We start from the raw sequence: 16,393 nt of genomic DNA on the forward strand, positions 1-16,393 counted from the left end.
AGATCCAAGAACTAACAGCCTTCATCACAGCTATTTATTATTATTTTATTTTCCTTCTCCGTTTATTTTCCACAAACTTAATTACTCCCGTATCACACAGATGCCTGATACACATGAATATTTCATTAGCCCTTTCACTGCCCTGAACATACGGTGTTTCCATCAAGTGAAGAAAACATCGAATCAACCTCATCGCCCATAATTTTAACTCACTCCAAAACACAATGGGTGATACGCAAGTTATCACGTATCAGCGACTCGCTGAGGGAAAAAATGTTGATAAACCTGTTGTTAATATTTTTTTAATCTCATTATTTTTTTTTATTTAAGGCGGAAGAACTAACTTACCAATGCTTGCATAAGTTTGAAAACTCGTTCGAATGCTACGCCACGAATATTTTCTTATTCTTATTTTCTTTTTTTCCGTCTTTACGCGTTCATCGTTAATGTGCAATGGTACGGCAAACGTTACACCGTCTTTGCCGTATATTTCTCTGCTAATTGTCAAAGGTTAGTTTGCGTCTTTTTGAACGCAAACGTGATGCAATTATACTACACTTTCTCACCATTAATAATTTCGTTTGAAATTATGTCATTAGAAATAACGATCATGTACGTACGTAAGGCGTCGAGTTCCACAGTGTTACTAACAACGAGAGATTCCACAAAAAAGCCCCAAGGTTCATAGGAATTCCTGGTATTGATAGAACATGTATCCATCTTACTTTTACTCTGCATGTAAATTCTCTCGTAGACGTTTTACGTAATACAGGATTTTATGGTCAGAAACTTCTCGGATAGTCTGACGTCGTGACGAGTGGTACAGAGGCTCGAAATTTCGAATATCAACCGTACCAAGTCTATTTGAATTTCTCATGTCATCCGACTGTTCTGGCACTAATTATTCCGCCTCTGTTGAGTCGATAATCTGACACGTATACACCGAAGAAGGTGGAATACTAATGTACGGCAGGGATTTACACGTCTGCAGTGAATCGCGAGCTGAATAATATGTTCTGCAAGTTCCTCGATCCGGCAGTCTTCGGTGCTTACAGTCGTACCTTCGCGAATGAAAGTGTACACTGTGTAATAATGAATGCACCTTGTATAAAAGCGGAGCGAACCTGTTATAAAATATAATCCATTGAAGTGGACGTCGATCTTTCGTCATGCACCTATAATGGTGTTTGATCCAGCTGACAAATCACGGAGCACAGAATCAGGTGCATAACTACAGGGATAACATTTTCACGAGTCTCTTTATTAGATCCACTTTTGAATCGTTCGACCGCTGAAGGTAAATCTATCGGATCGCGGCCCCGCCCTCGGCCATACGTTAAACTCACTCAGATTTCTTTTTCGCCGTGAAAGCATCGGACTATAAGCATACGGTCAAACGGATTTGGATTAAATTCCTGCAGGCTTAAGAGTCGATGATCGCCGGCCAGTTGACATACATTAATAATACCAGCTGGGATATAGGCACTGTAAGGAATACCCGCAGCTTGTACCAAACCTGTTTTATTGTACCAACTGCAGTCACAGCTTCGTGATTTTGCGATTCTCATCAATTAATCCTACCTACTTCCTGCGTAGATTCATCTGGATTCATTGATCGTGTCAGAATTCTTGCTCTGCGATTTGGAACGCCTTCTAGTGACATTCGACCTTGAGTCTGAAGCTGTGGTCAAGTGTGGTGCAGATCTATGAGCTTAAGAGTTGATTTATCTGATATAGAAAAGGGCTGGAGAAACAATGGAGAACTGGTCAGGATCTCTGTTATATTCACATGATAGTACCTAGCAAATGACGCAAGCAGAAAAAATGTCTGCTACATTTAAGGTATCGACCTCTCAAATTTTCTCCGATTTATCCCGATATGTACTTGGTTTGTTTGTAAAATCGAGTTGCTAGACCAGAATGACCGTATCATAACCAACGAGATTAGTGAAGCAGACTGTACATTCCAGCTTACGGAGGTAATGCTAGATCGTTGACCACTGAGAACCCGGAATAGTCCGGATTGCCCGGTGATGTGTCAATGTGGTTGCTTCATTCCTTCGACATGATCTTCCCTGCTTCCTTTTTTTCTCGAATAGATACTCACGATCAGGTAACATATGCAACTGATGTACTGATGTTCTACCCAGTATCTAGACACACGCACACAGAATTCAGTCCGACTATTCGAATTGCAAAGTATTCAAAGATACAACAAAAAATACCAAGTTGCATACTAGTGTTCATTACGATATTTATTCGGTAATCATCAATTTCACTTTACGCAACATCTGCTTACAGCTTCGACGAGTGTGGCTTTTTTTACATTTTTTGCTCTCCGATTCACCTGACTCGTAATGATTTCGAATCTTGATTAATCGGACATTGCTCAATAGTTGGTAAAAGTAATTTTCGTTGAGAATTTATTCGATTCGTAAACCACTGTACGGCGATTTCGTGTTTGTAATATTGAAATGGAACATGGCGCCACTCTCTTGATCTTGAACTTTTCCATGCAGGCCTCTTGCATCAGCGAGTGGTGAGCTTCCGTGTATAAAGCCGGTTTCTCTGAAAAATGAATCAGATACTTAATTGTGAAACAATTTATCATGTATTACGATACTGTAGCTGACAGATTTAGTCACGTTGCAGTTATTGCACTCTGCGTGATGAGGGTTAATGACGATGTGATGTAACACGTCTTTATGCACGTTTTTTTTAAAACGACAACTCAACTTTTCAAACGCAACATTGTATTTGAAATCTAATGTTGAACATGGTTTGAAACTGACTATCGTTGTTCGAAATGAAACTTGAATCGTACTTAAGTGACATTTTGTTTCATTCAAAGATTAAAAATTAATCTTGGTAGAAGACTTTAACCACATAGAATGAATTCATATATGTATAGCAGTAGACGAATTACTTGTTTTCTACAAAAGATTTTCTTCTATTCATTATCACTGTACCTCAGTTTCTAATTGAAAATTAACGCCGAACTCTGTACAGCTTTGTTTCGTAAATTAACTGACAATTAATGGCTCAAACGCGTATATTTTTGAAAGGGTAATTGACGACCAAATGAATTATTTTTATCTCGCACGTATTCCATACGTTTATATTACACTAAATACCTTTTGCTTTTAAAAAACTCTGCGGCGTATTATTACTTTGTAGAAAAAAGAAGACAGAAGCAACATCAAGTAAATTTAGAACTTGAAAAATCAATTTGAAAAGATAAAGGTGCCACGTCAAGTCGCGACACTCTCGACTTTCTTCGGTTGCGTAAATTTTATTTGTAATCAAATAATGTAAAATGTAAAGTATCGATATGAATTCTTAAATAATTTTTGTCAACTTTGCAAAAAATTTTTCAAATTTCCAATTTTCATTGAAATTGCGAAATCTCTTTTCACCCAGTAGAAACAGGTGCTTAAATATGACAAAGTAAAAGCTTCACGGGAGTTCAGCTGTACTAAATTTTTTGAATATTGTGATTTCTGGTATTTTGACTACAGTATATGGTTTCAACTGCGAGTCAGAATGGCCAAAAAGAGCTCGAGCAACATCGGGATGCAATACCAATAAGAGAAAGGAGCTTTAGGTAAGGAATTTGAGGAGTAGGATAAATTAGGACCAAGATGTTACATTGAGCAACGACTTCGCGTGTCTAGCAGATCAATCAGCCGTTGGCTCAGGACATTTTCGATAAATTATCTTTCCACTGTGGATTCCCTCGACAGATTTCTCAAAACGATCAATCTGTTGGTTGCATATATGTTGCAATCCCTGTTGCAATCACTCGGATTCATCTGATGTAGTGGTGAAAGTTCAGTACGACAATTGCGTTAATTTTTGCATGTGCGACAGAATTATTGTTCAATATCCGCGTCACGGAACAACCGATACAGAAACCAGTTCTAAGTTTCACGGTCGAGATAAAAACTAATAAAAGAGGTGGAATGTGCAGAGGTATAACATTAACAAGCCTGTAACAGATTTTTGAATAGGCTGAAATATTCGCCATCCTCGCACCCTCAGCCTGGATTGTCACGAATCATAAAAAAAGTCATACAGTTTTATTTTAGTTGAAAATTTCGTACGAAAAGGAGCTTGTCGATTGTCGTGTGAAATTTTCAAGGAAATAAGAAGAAGCTGCGTTTTGATAATAATTTTAGTGATCGCAGGATTGAGACATCGAAAGTGAAAGTCTGTTAGAACAAAAATTATACGGGGTGGTCGGTTTTAATCACCCAAGGCGAATACCTGAAAATCGAAAGGATATTCGAGGAAAAATTTCACACAAAACTTATCTGATAGGGAGATCAAAGACGAATTTTTTTGACATTCATATATATATTTCTTACCTTAGTTTCCGCACTACTAGTATTAATTATACAAATAAGCACAAAAATTCATAAAAATGAAATTTAGAATAGACATAATTGAAACGATCTGGATTATTGGTAGGGTTGGATGAATGAATATCCAGTTCGTTGTCAGCCATTCAAACACAAATAAGTGTCTTATATTTTAACACGACATAACAATAATTTCTTCTTGTGGCCTACTTTAACTAAATAGGATTCATAATTAGATTTTTAAATTTAACGTTAAAATTTAACCTATCGTATCGCAACACTTCCACTTATCGCATACTTTTGCTACGTTATCCATCTATATCGAGTTGCGAGTATAACCCATGCTTAGTAATATTTCCACTGAATCGGCATTCCTTTTTCGGGGAAAAGCAGCTGATCTTTGACCGAAATGAAAACCACAAACTAATGAAAATGGAATAAACTGTATTGCAATTAAAGCTGTTGATTGTGATCCTTGAAAACAATAAGTAAACCAGTTTCCACGTATCTAAGTCACGTCACTCTATGAATATAATATTGCAGTACCAAACTTAAAGAGTACTCGGTAATAAATAACAATAGGAAGAAGTAATCCATAAATAAAGTTAAGGCGAGTATGAATGCGATCGTAAATGGCAACAGAATCGTACGTCAATACACATATGACAAATATGGCTAATCATTACATTCAATTGTCGGGGCTGATCTCTCGTGAACAATATTGTGATTTTTATCTCTAGCAATCGACATGTGAAGTCAATTTGTTAAGATATACTATTTTTCATCGTTGATATGTAGGGCCTCTTTGATGTCGGACACAAAAATCTTTCGAAGATATTCTGCCAATTTCTGGACTTCCGCCCAACGGGTTCCATCAGGTTGTTCCAGAGTGCATTCGCAGCTGAAAACATGTTAGAATATAGATTTAGTCACGGAGTTCCCGAATTTAACCAAAATTAATTAGGTATATATTACGCATACTTTGAAGTTATACAAAATCTCTCGTACGAGTTATTGGCTAATTAATTTCATGATGTTTACAAACGATCGAATACGAATACCTGTTTATATTTATTGGAACAGGTATTCGCAGTAGTTGTAGAATAACTCAAATGTATGATTATCCGTCGAGGAGTAAATTGAATTTATCCAGGGAGAATCTAATATTGTATATTACGTAAAAGCGGGTGAAACGAAGAGAAAGGAGTAGCGCGAACTGTCAAGATAGCGTGGTCAAAAAAAGCCTGTTGACCTGAGATGGAAGATACTATTTTTCAACGGCTATCGCATTACGGACTCATGAGCGTGAGATTTATTTCTTTGGGATGGAAAGTTTACTTGTAAAAAATTGAACTAATCATGGAGTAAAACCTCGGTCTTTATCTCAATAGTTAAATTCAGACCATCGAATATTCTAAAAGGTTGCGAAAAAAATGTGACTCATAAATTAATTCATTTTCTAGATAACAGTGACTGCTGGGTGATTGAAAATTATCTTAAATGTACTTTATCGCCTCTGAATACTCAGTGTAAGGGGCTATTCACTTATAGTCCAAGTGACGATCGAATTAGAACGAATCGTTCCAAGCTCTCGATACGATAGCTAACAAGTGATTTCGAACCATTTAAAAATGACGTAAAACAGTTTGAAATTGATTTCAGAGATTTCCAAACGATTTTCGAAAGTTGTCGTGCAATTTTAATCCGTTTCCAACTGATCTTTAACTATTTTTCAGTGATTTAAAACGGTTTCAAGCGACGTGCTTTTGCGATAGCGACGAGTAATTGCCTTAATCCCTCCAAATTTCTTGGCAACTCACTGCACTGCTTATCAATTTTCCCCCTTATATAATTTCTGATGAAATCATTGTCCAAGCTACTCGAAACTATTGTTCTCCTAGCCTGGTTTGTAGATTTCCAACCTACGCTAGCTTAGAGGTGGGCAGATAAAAATCTGATGATATTATTGCAGAAATTATGACATAACAGTGTTCCGCACCTGCTGTCATGTTACGTAGAACAATTCCTGGCTCGCATTGAGAACCCTGTCATGCAACGACACGTGAGTGGGGGAGAAAGAGAAAAAACCCGTTGACTCGCTACTTTTGTCAGGATAACAAAGATGCCGAATTGAAAAGAGCCACGGGCTGTGTTGCAAAGCATATACAATTCGTTGCATAATAATATATCGCATGTTTTGTAAATTACAGGTGTTTGTCTTGAAATACTGCAGCAAGAGAACGAATTTCTGGTCCCCTGGCATTCTCACACTGTTCTTACTCGTCGGTACAGAAAGCGAATAAATCACCTCCGAGGCTAACTGAATTTTCGAATACGAATGAGTCCCGGATTTAATTTGAATTCATACAATTATAATAAATGTATATGTACGTATTTAATTTTACAGCGGCACTCACCTCTGGCGTAACCTTTTTGACTGAGGTGAAAACAGTCTGCAGATGAGTAAGTGAAATCTGTCAACCCGGACGTTGTTACCGGAAACGATATATTTGTTGTAAAAGGCTGAAGTACGATCGCGAAGTCTTCCCTTTGAAATTCCGGAAGCGTCGCAACTTCCTCCTCAATCTTTTGCCATCTGTTGATAAAAAAGCGCTCGGTAATACGGCAATTGTCGAAGTGTTATAGCCTCTGGTAGCCCAGGTAGCACACTTGTCGAAATTTTTATTATCACTTGATTGATTGAAGCCGACATAATATCAACAGGCGAATAAAGACGAGACGGTGACTGAGACATGGTAACGTCTGTTGATAATCTAAAAGTCAAAACTGGGCAAGTCGTATGTCAACGAATGGTCTCAGGAATGTCAAGATAACGACAAATCCAAAATTAGAATTGAATATCGTATAGAACTTGCTATAGTGAATGTACCTAGTCGGATAGAATAATGTAGTAATTCTCGAAATTTTAAGGGCTCACTTGACTATTTTTTAGTGACTAAAACAAGTCAATTTTCAGTCAACTTCAACGGTATTGATTGTCAAAATTGACAATCTAGTGGATATGGTTGACGCGTAGTCAACTATTGGCTTTAAATACGCCCTTTTCATTGATCTCCGATTAATTGATTTGATTTTTTGCCGACAATTAGTCAAATGTCAGTCGACCTTGCGGACCGTATGCTACCTTGGAAGAAACCATACTGTTTTGTCTTGTTGGCTGGTCCAATAATTATTATCAACTGTCGGTACATATACAGTGAAATATGAGAAGATAATGTGATACTTGTGGTAGATAAAAAGAACTAACACAACTAGTTTGTTCAACTTTACTGCTTACGGATTATCGGACCCGCATTGAAAATCTGGTATCAAAATAGGCTCTGGCATGAATAGTTTTTTGTAAATCATTGGATTTAGGAACATCAAGTTTCATTATCGGTGTAACTTTTGCCATTCCGAGACTATTTATAATTTGGTTGATAAAGTTTGTTCAAGAGTCTAAGTGAAACACTTATGTAAGCCACTTACTCGCGCATGATTGCGTAGAATTCTTTCTTTCGCCACTGCCACCTTAGACCAAACAAACAGCTGCATTCCACATCGACCGCTATATCGCAGATTGGTTGTCGTTTAGTAAATTCTACCAATACTTTCAAGTTTGGCGGAGGTATCAACGCCACTATAGTTCTGGGTAAGTTGTCTCTGAGTATTCGAAACACCGTTATAAGGTCTGATCGATGTTTCGCTAATATGGACGAAGGTGAACTTTGGTAACACATTTCGGAGCAGAAATCATTTGGACCTATCAATAAGCTGATCATCTAGAACAATGAACCGAATAATGTGGCTTAAATAATATCCGATCAAGAGTTTCCCACTTTACATAAATTCACTGCTTGATAATTGTGTCGGATATCTTATTATCCAATTTAAATCTCCAGTTGAACAGCTGACCAAATTTTGTAACCTTACATGTAATGAAATCGAATTATTTCAAATAAATTATTTTTAGTCATCTTAAAAAACGTTACATCTACTTCGCACAGCTCCAAAGTTTCGTTGGCAATAACGGAAATTTTTCAAACCTTGTACATCCACAATAAAAATAATTCTCATCAAGGAACAGAAATCGTAATATTGAATGGACAAAAAACACAAAACAACATAACTTGGCAAAAATATAATTCGTTGGATTCCAAATGTATGCGTACTTTCCAATGCGTCTTCAAGTTAATCCTTGGATCGTGCTTAATTCGCTTGATTAAAACCTGTGCCATGAAGGGCATATCGGCGGACATTGCTAAACCTTCGGCTACATTCAGTTGGGATTCCTTGTGAGTTGTGAATGAATCGGAGAGCGCGTAACCGATGAGATTCGGGTTGAAAACCTTCAAACAAAAAAAAAAAAGTGCCAAAGTTGAATGTACACGTGATTCCTGATTGATCAGAAGCCGACAGCGTGAATTATGAGCATCGATGTAACCGTGAGATGAAATAATTATGTAAAACATGCCGCTTCTTCAGCCAGCCGTGCATAAGATAAAATAACCTTTATAATGTTCGGAAGTGTCAGATATTCTCTCCAGCTTGATTGGCCTCCTCCGGACCAGGATACACCACGATTTTCAACGACAACGTGAGGAAACTGCGTTGCTACCGCCCCAAAACCCGCCGTCAAGGAGTCCCCCATTGCTGCAATTACGTCTATGTCACCTGGCCTCAACTTGTGAACAGACGTGGGAGGCTCGGGGGATCTTGTATCTAGTGTGAATGAAGCAATGGAATGACAACGATCCAGTGTTGCACTCGCTTATGTTCCTAAATATTATGATACCCTAAATTCAACGACATACTTGTAAGTGCGCAAGGAAACGGAATGTTCGGACTGACAATGTTTTGTAATTTTCGTTGATCTCTTGCTCGGGCCAATTGCCATCCTCCTGGAGTACTCGTTCTGCCTGCAAGATTCGATATTCACTGTAATTGGTTTCGGTATTTGCATCCATATAATTGTTCGTCAAGGCTGGTCCCTTTACTGTATCCTGGATACGGTTGAGAGAATGCATTCTGCATGTGATGCGGTGAAAGAATGATACCATTTTTTGTTCTATCATGGACTCGAGACGTCATTAAAAGCATGACCTTAATCGATTTCATTAATGGTAAGTTAATAGTAGTTTCATTGCCATGCCACTGAATTAATAGAAGATAACTGTAACGTTAAAAAACCATTCTAATTCATCGTATACCTATGATATTCAGAGCAAATTCACGAACATTCCGGTACACTCCAATATTGTCATCCAGAGCCGTCCGCTGGGATTGACAAATCGTGCATAAGACCAGAAGAAGTTGAATAAAGAAATAGATCCTCATTTCCGCGGTGAATCTAAAAAATTAAACAACCGTGATTGAATTTTTAAACGTAATGTAATTACGGGAATTTTTTTTTCTATCTGAAACATTAAATCAAGCTTACTAGAGACCTGCTAATAAAATTTAACTTGTGCGCAATTGGTATAAGATATTATTGTTTCTTATTTTCTCATCTCTCGTGATGCATAAGTAATCTTGGAATTTATCGCACGTGCGTCGTAATAGCATCAACGTAAAGTGTTTCCAAGGACGTTGGACTAGATGCCAAGAACTTCTTCTAATTATGCATTCGAGGATATTTCTCGTGATTTCTTATAATGCTTGATATCGTTACAGATAAGAAATTCTGTATTTTTTAAATGTCATGCATAATGACGTTACTCTTCAGGCATAACTTACGATTTGAATCAAGGAATTTCTACTCTACGCCCTCAGCTAAGAACGCTGTGCTGTAGAATAGTTTAACGCCATTGAAAATTACAAGATACCCTAAAAAGCGAGGAATTTTTAGCAATTTATTAACTAAATTTCAGCATACGAACACTGCGAAGGTCAAAAGTGGAAAACAACAAACAAAAACCGTGAAACGTGTAAATGATCATCAGTCAGAAAAAGACACGTTTCAAAAACTCACGTTTGCAAATATAAATGCAAGTTCTGAGAAGGGAATCCATATACGGAAGTATTCTTGCAAGCAACCAACATGCGTCCGCAGAAACTGTGATTACAATCTCGGAAGACGTACTGGAATTTTTTAAATTATTAACCGATACGCATAACCGTAAAGATTCCTGGTTCAACTATGAAAACTTATGAACGTCAAATTTCCAGCGCATTATTTTTGCACCGTACTCCTAAACGTGGGTGAAGGATAATTAATTCGGGAAAAATTTCAGAACCATTGCATTTCAAATTACTCATTTAGATCACGTAATTCCTGTTCTTGGAATTGAATCGATGATAGAACCAATTGTGAAAAGTTATTAACGAATTCTCAGACGTTTCACCCGCGGTAGGAATAGCCAATTTTATTCGGCTATGCTATATGAATAAACGGCACGCCTTTGTACAGTCGTAATATGATATGCTCGATATCGTAGTACGCAGATTGTTTTTGCTATCACTTTTGAGGAGGATAAGATTTTTGTGACGTCTATGAACTAGAAAAGAATATTACACTACAAAATTCGTGGTGCAATTCATGCACGCAAATCATGGATACAGCAGCCATAGTATTGGTGTGACATTACTATTATACTAGTATTACTGAACGAACATTATTGTGAAAATGTCAAGCACTTGTGTTAAAGTATCCCCACTGATATTCAAAAGGTTTCCATACATCGGCATATAACTTCCACACACTTCCACTGTATATCAATCCGTTGCAGGGATATTTGTTAAACTATAGTTGTAATTTGGGTATAGTTTAAAGCAGAGTATCACACGTGTAACTATATTTCAAAACTGCGTCAGTTAAGGAAAAGTTTAACGCAGTTGATTCAAGTTACTGAAGATCGTATATTCGAATTCTGCAACAGCTGGTTTCGACTGACTTATACAACCGAATAACTACGACTACCTAGCGTTTACAAATATTTATAGGTGGGTGTATTTTCATTTAAATTTGGTAGCCTTGGCTGTTATAAAAAAATCAAACGAATTTGCACGAGCAAATTTGAATATGCAGTAATATCATCGAGCGTTACTATATTGATCAAGATGTTGATAGACCTAACGTTTTTATATAGCCGACTTTTTGTTCGATTTTAAAATAATTTATTTTATTTTGTTAATCTCGCCTGTTTCCTGTTATTAATTGCAGACTGGCTGAAAAATGGAGTAATGGCTTTTACCGAAATAATATAGACTTATAATTACTGACAAACTCGCGTGTATCAATCTATTTCGTAATGACGTTATTAATCGCGGTATACATTGTTTCATAACAGGGTGAGGCAAAAGTATGGAAACTCCTAGAAATCTCGCTGGGTTCGGTGACAAAAAAATACCCAAGGTTAAATCTTGGGAAATTTTTAACAAGGAATTCAATAGTGACCTTTGATTTGATCTTGGACTTCATCTTCAAACCTTGAAGTTTGATTTCAAGATCAACTTTCAAAAGTTAATCAGACCGTTCTGAAGAAACCTGGTGACTTTTGAGTGCAACATTTTGCGTCAGATCCGCATCCTCAAAAATATCCACGTTATTGTTACCAGTCATACTTTTGACCTTTATTTGACCCGTAGAGGTCACGTTGACCCTGAACCTTGACACATATTGGAACGTAAGAATTCCCGCTTTTTCCGATGCTGGCAACAGAAGTGGGGGTTCCCGTTTGAAAAATCATAGTCGACTTCAAAATGATCTTGAAGATGAGGTTCAAGGACAAATCAAAGGTCGCCATTGAATCCCTTGTCAAAAATTTCCTCAGATATAACCTTGGCAATTTTTTTTTTCTTCACCAAACTCTGGAAGATTTCTAGGTGTTTTCATAATTTTGTCTCACCTTGTATAATAAACTCACGACATCGTAAAATCGTACTTAAGTGACGCAAAAAGTGAGGCTATAAGTTATTTCTATACTCCATTTTCTGTTCTTATATTCTTTGTCCAATATTGCCATGGATATGATTAAATTATTATTGTTATTATCATTATTATTATTATTATCATTATTATTTGGTTTTTCGTTTTTGATCGGCTTAAGAATAATGCGATCGTAATTTATAATTGCATAAGAACCGAATGTCGCGGAAACGCCAGAGAAGGGATGAAAGGGGGCCAAGGCTGACTGGTACAAAATTGAATATCAAGGGATTTATCTGTTGTCAAAAAACAGCTTCACTACAAGTTTTTGCCTCTACGCATTATGTAATATCGTTCAGATTCAAATCAATATCAGTGGAAATTTTTTTTTTTTTTACTGATGTGAATATAATCTTTGTTAGTAAGGGTCTTGTACGTTTATGCATCAAATTATTTCTAACCCTTTCAAACCTTGATTTGATGGTTTTGTAAAAATGTCTCACGCTTGTGAAATCATTGCGGAATAATTCGGAAATCGGTCGATTGAGAATGAATCACATGATCATGATCAGTTTTTGTTACAAACTGCACAATTATTATACAATTCACGATAGGTTAACCACACGTATATTTTATCTCGTGCATTGCTTACTCGCAAAATATTAACAACCGGAACGATATGTGATAGCTAATAAGTGTATACCGATTGACAATTGTTAGATGCAATAATTTTAAGAAGTCGCTTTTGGCCCATATAAAACGTTTGGGTAACGAACCACTTGCATAGACAGTAACAAGATTTAAGATGAGAGCCCTGATTCTAGTTCTGATTAAATGGGCGATAATCAACATCGGTCTACCAAAATTATAGGTTCGAAAAAATGTCCGCACGTTACGTCACTCGAAAATTCATAGTAATCTGTAAGCAGATTAAGAAAAAATCATTCGCTGAAAGCTGCAGTAATTTCCCGTTAGACGGTTTTGAGAGTAAGTTATACTTTGAGCACCGCAAAACACGGCGATTTCTTTGTATTCTTTCATCGTCCGGTATTCGCTGTCATCAATAAAACTTGCAGCGTGCGTGCAACGCATGGGGTACCGATAACCGTACATTTTTCCGTTTATATCTACTTGAGATGCTAACTGAGAATAATGACGCGGCAAGCATACCTTCCCGGATCATCATGGATTCGACCGAGCATCAGTAATGCTCGTCCTCTTCATTCGTAGCATTGATTTAATGAGGGAAAAAACCACTTGCGTTTGTGTGAACTTTCGATGGAAAGATGCGAGATGAAAATGCCGATGTACAGAATAGTGATATTGCAATTGCACTCGTATTATACCTTTGATTCGAGAGAAACCGCGCACCAATATCCAAAAATTTGTCCAATCCACGTGCATCCGCGACACTCGAGAACCGTCAATGGAAAGGCAGACAGCTTTTGACCACTCGTGCAGAACTCTGGATGAACCTCCAAACGAGAACTATATACCACCTTGTTTACCGTCTGATCGTGCAGGTGTCAAGGTTTTCTTCTTGCACCGCAGATCTGATAACCCTGGCCGATGGTAAATGCACTGCTGCAAGGACACTGGGCGGAAACGTTTCTGGCTGAAGGAGAAAATTAAATTTATCTCACAAATAAAGCAATGCATCCAGAATCTTGTTCGGATGGAGCCCCACGTCACAGTGTCATCGGTTCAAGGAGAAGGACTATGTATTATACTTACACGCATTTGCAGTGAGTTTCTCTGTCTGCGGAACGATGCATTCGACTTATTTAAGCAATTGGAGTTACAGCAGCCAAACGTAAAAAAAAAGATATCACAGCTCAACAAAAAAAAAAAAAGAATTTTTTTGTTGTCCTGATTTTGTCGATGAATATTGGAGTTTGAGAACGAAGAATTTAAAAGTAAAATCATGATTATTATATTCTCTCTGGTTTTTATGATATTACAGTATTGTAAAGGGGGAAGATAGTTTCTGATACATTCATTATATTATTTTTAGATTCTTCGTTCTCAAGCACTAAAATTCACAGAAAAAAATCAAGGCACCAAACCAAATTTTTGTTTGTAGTGTTTTTTTTTTCATAAACTTTGGATATTAAGAATAAAAATCGAATTTTTCATCTGAATATTGCCTTTTTGCGTTGATCACTGGAGATAATTACGGAAAATTACGCTTACTCCTTGGGTATGTTTCTTTTATTTATTGTAACACCGGTTGCTTGAATAAAGTGGACGCATCGTTCCGCAGATCAGACAAAGAAATTCACTGTGTAACGCGTGCCACTCATTTTCCTGTATCGACACTTTGAGGAATCTTCCCATTTTTCACGACTTATACCATGAAAGCGTCGGTGCGTTACACGGAAATAGAAATTGCAATTTTACAAATTTGAGAAACTTTACGTACGATTTGCTTTGCTATGACAGAGTTTCTCGCAATTCTATTCTATCACTCACCTTTATCGGTTGTAGCCTAGCCGAAGTAACGAGACACTACCCTCATAGCCATCGTTGGAAATAAACTAGAGAAGCACTGCACTGTATAACGGTATCTTATTAACCTAGAGATAGGATAAAAGACTGAATGACTTTACGAATAAAGTATCCTCATGATTTTGAACTGCGCAATCAAAATTGATGCAACCGTACCCAATGCCTTTGATAGACGATCTTATTCCGAACCTAATGAATCACATTATAAAAGCATTTTTCTGTCATCCAATGGTTGAATACTTGGAGAAGTATACCGAGTCTGGGAAAGGGCGATTTTTGATTATAATTCCCCAGGCATCTTTACATATACGCGCGACGTATGAGAAACAAACCGTGAATAAAAATGATATTCATCGTTGCAGGCGAAACCGGGCAATGGCAATTGTGTGAATATATGAAAGGAATTTTAATTCACGCTCGGTTGTTTACCGAGTCATTTTACCTAGGCGGACGTCTTACTCTAGTCATATTACGCTTGAGGCTAGTTCAGTCTTAATTGATAAATTTCTTCGAAAAATCGTCACTCGTGAGTGCGCAAATTTGATTGTGCTTTAAGATCTTTTTCGAAATGACTTGAACTAATACCGGTCGTAATTTCACGCGCTCGATGTAGTCCATAACATTATTATTCATAATTAATTCAACAACTATTGATTTCCTCTCTCGAACTTGAATTTTCGTAGGTATAGAATCGAAACGCTGTTTTAGCTCGTCGCAAGTGAAGTATCTACGTTGGGTAGAGCAGCAGAATTGTTTTCAACTTCCCGTTTCTCTGATTTCAGAGAAAATAGGAAGTTATTGTAATCACCCCGAAAATGAAAAGTTGAGTTCTCACTAGATCTCCACGTTTTGAAGTCCGGAGAATCACCTCCAATCACCTCCATTTTCAAATGGACGTCTGTGTGTATGTATGTATGTGTGCATGTACGTGTGTGATCAATTTTTTGTCCGACGATATCTCGAGAACGAGTAGTTAGATTTTGATGAACTTGGTCTTAATCGACACACCTCTTTCAGACTTAGACTTGGTTAGATTTTGGCTGTGATTGGTTTAGTAGGTTTTCAATAATTTGAAAAACCAAATTCACAAAACTAAAATAAAAATGAAGTTATCTTCGCAACGGATGAACGGATTTGCATGAAAATTGGTATCCGGAAGTGTTTGGGGTCGCTGATCACATATCTGAAGTCACATTTGCAAAATAAAGATGTCACGTAGTAAATATGCTCGAAAAAAATTGAAACATTCGAAGTTTAATGATAATTGAAAAATTCATGTTCTTTGGGTCGCTGATCACGAATCTGAAGTCGGATTCGCGAAATGCATAATGACAGATGCAAAATTCGTGGAAAAACGCTCGTTTGGCCTCTTTTATCGGAATATACTAGTTTCGAGCACAAATAACAGGAAGTTCAAAGGCTGGCTCACAGTCAGCCCAAATCCGCTTGTTCGAAAAGTGTTCGTATGGAAAAAAAATTCAGAGTAACTGTAATACATCACGGATGCGCTAACTTTGATCGAGATGAAATTGATGCTCCGTATATGAGACAGTATTCAATGCAGTGTAGCGATTTAAAGACCTAATAAGGTGATAGGGAGAGAAAGAACGAAGCTTCTAAGACTTCAAATGTATTTGAACACACATTTGAAAGGTTC

General features: G+C 37.2%; 1 protein-coding gene across 11 annotated transcripts; it reads right to left on the reverse strand.

Moving 5' to 3' along the window:
• Positions 1–4,367: 4,367 nt before the first annotated feature.
• LOC107225273 (phospholipase B1, membrane-associated) lies at positions 4,368–14,865 on the reverse strand. Of its 11 annotated transcripts, none has more exons than XM_015665685.2 (9): positions 14,701–14,859; positions 13,575–13,843; positions 9,572–9,711; positions 9,176–9,280; positions 8,872–9,083; positions 8,534–8,710; positions 7,851–8,143; positions 6,779–6,957; positions 4,368–5,262 (listed from the first exon to the last, which is right to left on the reverse strand). In XM_015665685.2, the coding sequence occupies exons 3-9, from the start codon at positions 9,696–9,698 to the stop codon at positions 5,126–5,128; spliced, it is 1,230 nt and encodes a 409-aa protein (XP_015521171.1). In that variant the 5' UTR covers positions 9,699–9,711; positions 13,575–13,843; positions 14,701–14,859; the 3' UTR covers positions 4,368–5,125. The 11 variants fall into 11 exon arrangements, with proteins under 11 accessions (XP_015521171.1, XP_046590027.1, XP_046590019.1 ...); XM_046734071.1 differs by lacking the exons at positions 13,575–13,843; positions 14,701–14,859 and adding exons at positions 10,333–10,442; positions 11,041–11,095; XM_046734063.1 differs by lacking the exons at positions 13,575–13,843; positions 14,701–14,859 and adding exons at positions 10,333–10,442; positions 10,881–11,042.
• Between the last annotated feature and the right edge of the window lie 1,528 nt (positions 14,866–16,393).

Source organism: Neodiprion lecontei, chromosome 3 (genome assembly GCF_021901455.1).
Source record: "Neodiprion lecontei isolate iyNeoLeco1 chromosome 3, iyNeoLeco1.1, whole genome shotgun sequence".
Lineage (NCBI taxonomy): Eukaryota > Metazoa > Arthropoda > Insecta > Hymenoptera > Diprionidae > Neodiprion > Neodiprion lecontei.